The sequence below is a fragment of the Stegostoma tigrinum genome, chromosome 19, assembly GCF_030684315.1.
Source record: "Stegostoma tigrinum isolate sSteTig4 chromosome 19, sSteTig4.hap1, whole genome shotgun sequence".
Taxonomy (NCBI): Eukaryota; Metazoa; Chordata; class Chondrichthyes; order Orectolobiformes; family Stegostomatidae; genus Stegostoma; species Stegostoma tigrinum.
In genome coordinates, this window is record NC_081372.1 from 55,549,365 (window position 1) to 55,561,348 (window position 11,984).

The 11,984-nt window shown below is 42.8% G+C and overlaps 1 protein-coding gene across 1 annotated transcript in view; it reads left to right on the forward strand.

The window, feature by feature from the left end:
- Window positions 1-11,984, forward strand: part of slc35c2 (solute carrier family 35 member C2) — a 32,699-nt gene extending 20,715 nt beyond the window's left edge. Inside the window, exon 9 of the mRNA XM_048550123.2 lies at window positions 11,239-11,984. Within this exon, the coding sequence (XP_048406080.1) occupies window positions 11,239-11,366 (128 nt within the window). The 3' untranslated portion in view covers window positions 11,367-11,984. The remainder of the gene's footprint in view (window positions 1-11,238) is intronic.

Sequence of the window (11,984 nt, forward strand, 5' to 3'; positions counted from 1 at the left end):
TTAGCAAGCTGAGTACCAGAAATAGTGATGGTTGAACCTGCCCGATCATCGTAAAATTGCAGTTGATCTACAAATGGCTTTTTAGGGAAAGAATCAGCCATGCCAAGCAGGTCTAAGTACTTGTGACTCAATTCTCTCAGATTTTATTAATTTAGAGGAATGTGATTGACTCGATGCCTTCAGCTCTTCCAGGAATGACCAAAAAAAACCTGTCTTACCAGTTCTGTCTATACAAAGAATAGAGCTGTGTATGGATATAAACGCGATAAGAGTAATTTAGAAAAGGTTTATTTGACTGATAACCTGGAATGAGATTATCTATTTAGGAGCCATCAAACAGACTAGGCCTGTATCAAAGTTTAGTGAAAAGACTATCTTTTTATTACTCTGTACTTTTGATTGTAAATTGAACTGGGAAGGGGACTATTTTAAAAGCAGAGGATTGTTGAAGGATTGTAACACGTTTTGTACAAAGTAAGTAAAGTAACACTCAGTAAAAGTGCTGTTCACATAGCTACTTGTTCAAGCAGGATTGAAAGCCTGGTTACAGATAAGCTGGAGCCAGCAGCTGTGTATGAATGAAGATTTGGTTGACAATGAGTATGTGGTTGGTCGATGGACTAGTGACTAGTTTTTTTTCTGTTCATTTGTGGGATGTGGGTGTTGCTGGCTGGCCAGCATTTCTTGCCCATCCCTAGTTGTCCTTGAGAAGGTGGTGGTGAGCTGCCTTCTTGAGTCGCAGCAGTCCTGCGGCTGTCAGTTGACCCATAATGCTCTCAGGGAGGGAATTCTGGGATTTTGACTCAGCAACAGAACGAACAGCGATATATTTCCAAGTCAGGATGGTGAGTGGCTTAGAGGGGAACTTGGAGGTGGTGGTGTTCCCACATGTCTTCTGCCCCTGCCCTTCTAGATGGAAGTGGTCATGAGTTTGGAAGGTGTTATCTGAGGATCTTTGGTCAATTTCTTCAGCACATCTTGTCAATAGTACACATTGCTACTACTGAGTGTTGGTGGTGGAGGGAGTGAATGTGGATGTAGTGCCAGTCAAGCAGGCTGCTTTGTCCTGGATGGTGTCGAGCTTCTTGTGTTGTTGGGACTGCACTCATCCAGGCAAGTGGGGAGTATTCCATCACACTCCTGATATGTGCCTTGTAGATGGAGGACAGACTTTGAGGAGCCAGGAGGTTACTGGCCTCAGTATTCCTAGCTTCTGGCCTGCACTTGTAGCCACTGTGTTTATGTAGTGAATCCATTTGAATCTCTGGTCAATGCTAACCCCCAGGATGTTGATAGCAGGAGGTTTCAGTGATGGTAATTAGTGTCTCTTATTGATGATGGTCATAGTCTGGCATTTGTATGGTGCAAATATCACTTGCCACTTGCCAATCCAAGCTTGGATATTGTCCAGATATTGTTACATTGAACATGGACAGCTTCAGTGTCTGAGGAGTCACGAATGGTGTTGAACATGGTTGGGCCTGGGACACTATCCTGAAGAACTCCTACTGAGATGTCCTGGAGCTGAGATGATTGACCTCCAACAGCCATGACAGTCTTCCTATGTGTCAGGTGTAACTCCAACCACCAGAGAGTTTGCCCTCTGATACCCATTGATTCTAGTTTTGCTCGGGCTCCTTGATGCCAAACTCGGTTGAATGCAGCCTTGATATCAAGGACTGTCACTCTCGCCTCACCAATGGAATCCAGCTGTTTTGTCCATATTTGAACCAAGGCTGTAATGAGGTCAGCAGCTGAGTGGCCCTTGCAGAACGCAGACTGGGCATCACTGAGCAGGTTATTGCTGAGCATCTGGTGCTTGATAGCACTGTTACTGACACCTTCTGTCATTTTTCTGTTGACCAAGAGTAGACTGATGGGGCGCTAATTGGCCGAGTTTGATTTGTCCCACTTTTTGTGTACAGGACATATTTGGGCAATTTTCTACATTGTTGGGTAGATACCAGTGTTGTAACTGTACTAGAACAGCTTGGCTAGGGGAGCTGCAAGTTCTGGAACACCAGTCTTCATTACTATTGTCAGGGCCCGTAGGCTTTGCAGTATTGAGTGTACCCAACCTTCTCCTGATGTCACGTGGAGTGAATTGAATTGGCTGAAGGCTGGTACCTGTAATGCTGAGGACCACTGGAGGAGGCCAAGATGGACCATCTAGTTGGCACTTCTGTCTGAAGATTGCTGCAAATGCTTCAGCTTTAATTTTTTGCACTGATGTTCTGGAATCTTCCATCATTGAGGATGGGGATATTTTTGGAGCCTCTTTCTCCAGTGAATTGTTTAATTGTCCACCACCATTCACGACTGGATGTGGTAGGACAGCAGAGCTTAGATATGATCCGGTGGTTGTGGGATCGCTTAGCTCTGTCTATCACTTGCTGCTTTTGCTCGTTGGGGTGCAAGTCGTCCTGTTTGAGGTATCAATCTGGTGAAGCCACCATCGTCAGGTGAGCCTGGTGCTGCTCCTGCAATCTCCTTTTGAACCAGGGTTGATCCCCTGGCTTGATGGGGTTGAGTGAGGGATATGCTGAGCCATGAGACTACAGATTGTGCTGAAGTACAATTCTGCTGTTGATGGCCCACAGTGCCTCATGGATGCCCAGTCTTGAGTTGCTAGATCAGTGTAATTTAGCACGGTGATAGTGTCATACGACATGATGGAGGTTGTTCTCAATATGAACGTGGGACTTTGTCTCCACAAGGACTGTGCGATGGTCACTCTTACCGATACTGTCATGGATTGATGTATCTGGAGTTGGCAGATTGGTAAGGATGAGGTCAAGTATGGTTTTCCTTGTTGATTCCATCACCACCTGCCACAGACCCAGTCTGGCAGCTTTGTCCTTTAGGACCCAACCAGCTCGATCAGTAGCACTGCCGCCGAGCCACTCTCGGGGGTGTACATTGAAACACCCCACCCAGAGTACATTTTGTGCCCTTGCCATTCTCAGTGCTTCCCCTAGGTGTTGCTCAACATGGAGGAGTACTGATTCATCAGCTGAGGGAGGACGGTATGTGGTAATCCGCAGGAGGTTTCCTTGCCCATGTTTAACCTGAAGCCATGAGACTTCATGGAGTCCAGAGTCAATGTTGAGGGCTCCCAGAGCAACTCCCTCCTGACTGTATACCACTGTGCTGCTATGTCTGCTGGGTCTCTCCTGCCAGTGGGATAGGACATATCCAGGGATGGTGATGGTGCTGTCTGGGACTTTGTCAGGTGTGATTCTCTGAGTATGACTATGTCAGGCTGTTGCTTGACCAGTCTGTGAGACAGCTCTCCCAATTTTGGCACTAACCCCGAGATGTTAGTGAGGAGGACTTTGCAGGGTCAACAGAATTGTTTCTGCTGTTTATCTTTTCTGGTGCCGAGATTGATGCCAGGTGACCTGTCTGCTTTCGTTTCTTTGAGACTTTGTAGTGATTGTTACAACTGAGTCAATTGCTCTCTGAAATGGCCAAACAAGTCAGAGACAACCACATTGCTGTGGGTCTGGAGTCACATGTAGGCCAGACCCAGGTGAGGGTGGCAGATTTCCTTCCCTGAAGGACATCAGTGAACCTGATGGGTTTTTCCAACACTCAGCAAGATTTCATGGTGATGGGTACTTCTTAATTCCAGACTCTCTTTTTTTTATTGAATTCAAATTCATGGTGGGATTCGAACCCAGGTCTCCAGATCATTAGCTGGGTTTTTGGATTAGTAGTCTAGTGATAATACCACCAGGCTGTTGCCTACCCCACGAGTTATTGAAAGCCATCCTGCCTGTCAACAATTGTGATTGGGTCTCGGGTAGCTGCTACAAAGATAGGTGGTAGGATATGTAGTGTTGAGGAAGCAGGAGGGCTGTAGACCGACTTGGACGTGATAAGTGAATGGGTGAAGAAGTGACAAATGAAATACAAATGTGGCAAAGTGTGTGATTTTGCACTTTGGTAGGAAGAATAGTGCCAATAGACTATTTCTAAACTAGAATCTTAGAGATCCTTAACAGTACATCCTTATTCTTGTATTCTAGCCCTCTTGAAATGAATGCTAATGTTATATTTGAATTCCTAACTGCCAACTGAAAGGGAAAAGCTTAGGAAATCTGAAGTACAAAGAGACCTGGGAGTTCTAGTTTAAGACTCTCTTGAGGGTAATATGCAGGTTCATTTGGTGGTTAGGAATTCAAATGTAATGTTAGCAATCATTTTAAGAGGGCTAGAATACAAGAGGAAGCATGTACTGCTGAGGCTCTTGAAGGCTCTGGTCAGACTGCATTTGGAATATTGTGACCAGTTCTAGGCCGTGTCTCTAAGGAAAGATGTGCTGGGCTTGGCAGGTGGTGCAGAGGAGGTTTACGAGAATGATCCCAGTGACGAAGGGCTTGTCAAATGAGGAGTGGTTGAGGATTCTGGGTTTGTACCGATGTAGTAGAAAGATGAAGTTGTAGTGGTGATCCCATTAAAACTCTCAGAACACTGCATGGCCTGGACAGAGTGGACATGGAGAAGATGTTTCCACTAGTAGGAAAGACTAACACCCAAGGGCACAGCCTCTGGTTAAAGGGACAGCCCCTTTTAGAGCTGAGATGAGGAAGAATTTCTTCAGCCAGAGGGTAGTTGATCTGTGGAACTTGTTGCTGCAGAGGGATGTGATGGCGAAGTCACTGAGTGTATTTAAGACAGGTAGGTTCTTGATAAGGCAATAAAGAGTTATGGGAGAAGGCAGGAGAATACACTTGCGAAACATACCAACTATGATCAAATGATGGAACAGTCTCAATGAGCTGAAAGGCCCAATTGCGCTCCTTTGTCTTGTGATCTGCTGGACTAACAACTTGGAAGTGATTGATCGTTTGGCAGAAGCAGTCGGATCTCCTCAAAGGCAGGAGCTGTCTTTTCTTCTTGCAGTAAAAAGCATCTCCAGCCTGAAGACAGCAGTTGGAAACAGGAAATAAAATGGCTATAAGCCGTGACTTTTAAATGATAAAAGTTAAAATTTTTAATTGGAGTAAGGCAAATTTTAATGGTGTGAGACAAGAACTTTCAAAAGCCGATTGGAGTAGTCTGTTCGCAGGTAAAAGGATGTCTGACAAATGGAAGGCATCCAAGAGTGTGATGACGAGAGTTCAGAGTCATTTTGTTCTCCTTAGACTGAAGGGTAAAGCTGGTAAGATTAAGGAACAATTGATGAATTAAGATATTGAAGTTCTGGTCAAGAATAAAAGAAACTTAAAATGTAGACAGCCTGATGCAATTGAATGTCTTAATCAATATAAAGTGTGCAGGGGCATTCTTAAGACAGAAATCGGGAAGGCAAGTCGAGTATATGAGATAGCATTGGCAGATTGGGTTAAGGATAATCCCAAGTGATTCTACAAGTATATTAAGAGCAAGAGGGTAACTAGAGAGAGGGGAGAGCATCTTAAAAATCAAGGACATCGTCCTTGTGCCATACTCCAGGAAATGGGAGAGATATTGAATGAATATTTTGCATCAGTTTTTATTGTGGAGAAAGAAGTGGAGGTTAGAGAATGCAGAAAAATAAACTTTGTTGTTTTTTTTAAAAACAGTTCACATTACAGAAGAGGAAGTTTAGGAGGTCTTCGAGAATATAAAAGGTGAATAAATTTCTGGGTCCTGATCTAATGTATTTCAGAACGTTGTGGAAAGTAAGGGAGGAAATTATGAGAGCCTTTGCAAAAAAAATTTGCATCATCTATAATTAGGGTGAGGTGATGGCTGAAGGGTGGCTAATGTTGTACCTTTTATTTAAGAAAGGTTGTAAAGAAAAACTGGGGAACTATAGATTTGAGTCTGATCTCGATTGTAGGTAAATTGTTGGAGGTGATTATAAAAGATAGGATTTATTGAAATTTAACAAGGCAAAACAATTGGCTAAGGATAGTCAGCATGATTTTGTACAAGGAAAGTAGTGTCTCACAAACTTGATTGAGTTTTTTTTGAGTTACCAAAAAGGTTGTTGATGGCAGATCAGTAGATGTTGGTTATTTGGAATTTAGTAAAAATTTTCACCATGTTCCACATGGTAGACTATTTAATCAAGTAAGATCTTGTGGAATTCGGAGTGAGTTTGCCAATTGGACACAGAATTGGCTTAATGGCAGGAGACAGAGTAAAGCTGAAGGGTTGCTTTTTGGACTGTAGGCCTGTGACCAGTGGTGTTCCACAGGGATCCATGCTGGGCCCTCTTTGTTGTTCATATAAATGATTTGGATGAGAATATAGAAGGCATGGTTCATAAGTTGGCAGATGACACCAAAATTGGTGGCATAGTAGACAGTGAAGAAGGTTATCTAATATTACAAAGGAACCTTGATCAAATGCATCAATGGGCTGTAAAATTGCTGATGGACTTCAATCTGTATAAATGTGAGGTATTGCATTTTGGTAAAAAAACAAGAGAAGGGCTTATATAATTAATGGTAGGGCCTTGGGTAATGTTGTAGATCTGAAGGACCTAAGGGTGCAGGTACATAATTCTTTGACGTTTGCATCATATATAGACAGGGTGGTATAAAGGAAACAAGATGTGGAGCTGGATGAACATAGCAGGCCAGGCAGCATCCGCACAGCAAGACAGCTGACGTTTCGGGTCTGGATCCTTCTTCAGAAATGGGGGAGTGGAAGGAGGCTCTGAAATAGAGAGAGGGGGAGGGAATGATAGAAGGTGGATAGAAGAGCAGATAGGTGGAGGGAAGATGGACAGGTCAACGAGGTGGGGATGAAGCCAGTACAGGTGAGTGTAGGTAGGGAGTTGGGATGGGGGTTGGGTGTGAGAAGGGAGGGGTGGGTACAATTATGACATGTAAAAGACATTGGTTAAGTACATGGAAAGGAAAGATTTGGAGGGATATGGGCTAGGAGCAGGCAGGTGGGACTGGTTTAGTGTGGAATTATGTTCAGCATGGACTGGTTAGATGAAGGGTCTGATTTTCCACAGTCTGTGTATGACTCTGTGATAACTGAAAGACCTTTAGAAGTGTGAACCAGTCATAGTTGGCCTCCTTTTAAACAATTGAAAGTACCTGGAGGGATATTGAAAAGCAGTTGTCCTGATCAGCACAAGGATCATAGCGAATTCTGTGGAGAAGGGACCATTGAACTGCCTCTTGGGTGGAGGGAAAGACTAACACCCATGTTTTTCTTTTAATCTGTGTGCCCATGCCCGTCCAGAAGGTGGAGTTTATAAATGGGTTAGAGTTTTAACTAGTAGTTATGTCACCTGTTCATAATTGTTTATTTGTATTTAGATTCTATTTATTTGTAATAAACAGTAATATTGGTAAGTACAGAAACGTTGTCTGTGCTTTCCATCAAATTGGGTCTAAAAATCAGCAAAATTGGGGAATCCTGCATACTTCTAAAAAATCCTTAACTGTTATGACAAATAATGGGGCTTGATTTTTCAGTGAGAGGCATAACACTAGAAGAGTGAGAGGTGACCTTATTGATGATATTGTGTTCTGACGTTTGAGAGTCTTTGGAACTTTCTGCTTCATAGGGCAGTGGAGACAAAGTTTTATTGAAATGTTTTCAAGGTAGGGGTAAACACATCTTTTGATTCACTTTTTCAAGGCTAGGCAGGAGTGTGGGTTTGAGGCCACAATCAAATTAGCTATAAAATATTAAAGGAATTTGATTTTGAGTTGTTACAGATGAGCATTTTCCCCTGGCGGAGGAATCACAAACAGCAGGAGATCGTTTTAGAGCTAGCCTATTGAGCAGTGAAACTGGGAAACAAAAAATGTGTGGAAATTAGAGGGGATTGGACTTTGAGTCTGATTTTTAAGAGGACCCCAACTGGCGTGGAGCAAAGCCAGATAAATGCAGTTGAGTTGCAGAGTGGCTGTGATCTGATTGAGTAACGGGTTGAAAGACCTCTCTCCGTATATTCTTCTTTTCCTCAAACTTTTCTTCAATGCCTGGCTTTATCATGAGCCTCAAGGTCCACTAGTTTAATAGATTTTTCTTGAGTTCTAACTAGATTTAGCCTAACTAGATTTACTTGTTTAAGTTAATAGATGTCAAGTTTATTTTTGCAAGTGCAGTTTTATGCTATTGCCATTAAATGTTCACACTAGCAAAATTTGAGCTGTTTTCACTTACAGAATCAGGAATAGTAATATTGGCACCACACAAATGCTAGACAATGATCATCTCCAACAAGAGACAATCTAACCACTGTCCCTTAACATTCAGTGGTGTTACCTTCACAGAATTTCCCAATATCTACATCTTGGGGTTATCATTGACCAAAAACTCATCTGAACATAGAACAGTACAGTACAGCTGTAATAGTACAGGCTGTTCAGCCCACAATGTAGTGCCAACCTATTATCCTACTTAGATCAATCTACCCTGCATATCATACATTTTACTATCCTCCATGTGCCTATCCAAGAGTCACTTAAAAGTCTCTAAAGTATCTGATTCTACAACCACTTCCGGCAGCGCATTCCACATGCCCACCACTCTGTGTGAAGAACCTACCTCTGACATCTCTCTGCCTTCCTCCAGTCACCTTAAAATTATGCCCCCCTTGTAATAGTCATTTCTGCCCTGGGAAAATGTTTCTGACGATCCACTCTATCTGTGCCTCTCATCATCATGTAAACCTCTATCAAGTCACCTCTCATCCTCCTTCGCTTCAATGAAAAAAGCCCTAGCTCCCTCAACCTTTCCTCATAAGACCTGCCCTCCAGTCCAGGCAGCATCCTGGTAAATCTCCTCTGCACTCTCTCTAAAGCTTCCACATCTTTCCTGTAATGAGGTGACCAGAACTGAACACAATATTCCAAGTGTGGTCCAACCAGAGTTTTATAGAGCTGCTGCATAACCTCGGGGCTCTTAAACTCAATTCCCCTGCCAATAAAAGCCAATTCACCATATGCCCCTTTTTTGAAACCCTATCATCTTGGTTGGCAACTTTCTGGGATCTATGGACGTGGACCCCAAGATTTCTCTGTTTCTCCACACTGCTGAGAATCCTGCCATTAACCCTGTATTCTGCATTCAAATTCAAATTTGACCTTCCAAAAAATCTGGACACAACTTTCCTCATTTGCCTGATTAAGTGCAGCTTCAGGAATATTCAAGCTTGCCACCATCCAGGATTGGCACCACATCCACAAATACTCACTCCCTCCACTACTGACGCTCAGTAGCAGCAGTGTGCAGTATCTAGATGATGCACTGCGGCAATTCAGCAAAGATCTTTACACAGTCACATCCAAACCGGCAGTCATGTCCAGCAGATATGTGGGAACACCATTGCCTGGGAGTTCCCCTCCCAGCTTATCATCCAGACTCTGAAATATATTGCCATTCCTTCAGTGTCACTTGGTCAAAATCCTGGAATTCCCTCCCTAAGGGCATTGGAGGTCAACCTACAACACATGGACTCCAGTGGTTCAGGAATCCAGCTCACCACCACTACCTCCAGTGCAGCTTGGGTAATAAGTGCTGGCTGGCCAGCCAGCGGCACCTGTGTTCCACAAGTGAATAATTTTTCTCTTTAAATCCTGATGTTACAAAACATGGGCAGTCTTTTCATTCATTAAGACCATAAGATATAGGAGTGGAAGTCAGGCCATTCGGCCCATCGAGCCCACTCCGCGATTTAAATCATGGCTGATGGCCATTTCAACTCCACTTCCCTGCACTCTCCCCATAGCCTTTGATTCCTTGTGAGATCAAGAATTTATCAATCTCTGCCTTGAAGGCATTTAACATCCCAGCCTCCACTGCGCTCCGTGGCAATGAATTCCACAAGCCCACCACTCTCTGGCTGAAGAAATGTCTCCTCATTTCCGTTTTAACTTTACCCCCTCTAATTCTAAGGCCATGCCCATGTGTCCTAGTCTCCCCGTCTAACAGAAACAACTTTCCAGCGTCCAACCTTTCTAAGCCATACATTATCTTGTAAGTTTCTATTAGATCTCCCCTCAACCTTCTAAACTCCAATGAATACAATCCCAGGATCCTTAGCCGTTCATCGTTAATTAAACCTACCATTCCAGGGATCATCCGTGTGAAATCCACTGGATATGCTCCAGTGCCAGTATGTCCTTCCTGAGGTGTGGGGCCCAAAATTGGACACAGTATTCTAAATGTGGCCTAACTAGAGCTTTATAAAGTCTGAGAAGCACATCACTACTTTTATATTCCAACCCTCTTGAGATAAACGACAACATTACATTTGCTTTCTTAATCATGGACTCTACCTGCAAGGTAACTTTTAGAAAATCCTAGATCCCTTTGAACTTCTGCTTTACAAATTTTCTCACTGTTTAGAAAATAGCCCATGCCTGTATTCTTTTTTCCAAAGTGCAAAACCTTGCATTTGCTCACATTGAATTTCATCAGCCGTTTCCTGGACCACACTCCTAAACTGTCTAAATCTTTCTGCAGCCTCCCCACCTCCTCAATACTATCTGCCTGTCCACCTATCTTCGTATCATTGGCAAACTTTGCCAGAATGCCCCCAGTCCCTTCATCCAGATCATTAATATATAAAGTGAACAGCTGTGGCCCCAACACGGAACCCTGCGGGACACCACTTGTCACTGGTTGCCATTCTGAAAAAGAGCCTTTTATCCCAACTCTCTGCCTTCTGCCAGACAGCCAATCCTCAATCCAAGCCACCTTGAACACCATGGGCCCTCACCTTACTCAGCAGCCTCCCGTGAGGCACCTTATCAAAGGCCTTTTGGAAGTCTAGATAGATAACATCTACTGTGTTACCCTGGTCTAACCTACTTGTTACTGCTTCAAAGAATTCTAGCAGGTTTGTCAGGCACAACCTCCGCTTACTAAATCCATGTTGACTTGTTCTAATCTGACCCTGCACTTCCAGGAATTTAGAAATCTCATCCTGAATGATGGATTCTAGAATTTTACCAACAACTGAGGTTAGGCTAATGGGCCTATAATTTTCCATCTTACTGATTTATTGCAATATTTTAAGAAATGATATTTCTTTCCTTGGGAATATAGATTTGTACTCTGAATTCCGCAAAATGTATGCATAATAGCAGTCGTACTGACTGAATGATGTGACAGTTTTATGTTTTGAGTACATACAAAGTAATAGTGTACAGGCCAAAGTAACCAGTGAAATATATGTTACAACTTCATAGCAGAGACTTGCTGCCAATTTCATCACTCATTCAGAGTTTCACTGAGTGCCTTTCCATTGTTATTTATCTCCTTTCTCAGATGTCTCGAAAGACAAAGTGACAAATAAAATCAATGATATGACGATGACAGATACTGGTATGGAACTACTACTCAGAAATGGACAAGCAAATGAGGACAGCGAAGAGGAGGATGTCATATATCAATGACTCATTGCATCTACTCTGTATGGAATCCCATTGGTTCTGCTTCCCATTTGCTATGCAAAGGTGTGCCTGCATTATGCTTTAAACCTTGTGTCTATGTATTCCAGTCCGTGATTGGAATTAGTTAGATTAACAGCCAATTGCTTTAAGAATGGAGTCCTTCTGACCAAGTGTAATGATTAAGATATCATCGAAGCATTGGATATGTTTCCATACTAGCAGTAGGACTTGTGAAATTTATCTATGAAGGTTTGAACTGTGGTTCAAAAACATGCTAACAGGCTCATAACTGGATATGGACCCTCCAAATATGGTTTGTTATTGGAGAAAATATTTCAAGCAACCCTGGAAGAAAATACTGTTGGTTACGTGATTTTGGGAGCATTTTGATGTACTAAATCAAGGGTTCTGTGCAAGATGTTGGGCAGCACTGAAAAGTATTGCCCCCAAATTATTATTTTTCTTCTGTAGTCTGTTGATACTAATGTTCTCAAGACATTTGGTAGCAATGCTGATTTTAATTGAAATGTACATATCTGCAGGAAACTAGCAAAAGCCACTGTGATTGATTTGTACAGAGAAGAAATTATACTGCTATTAAAAAAAAAATTCTGTTCTTAA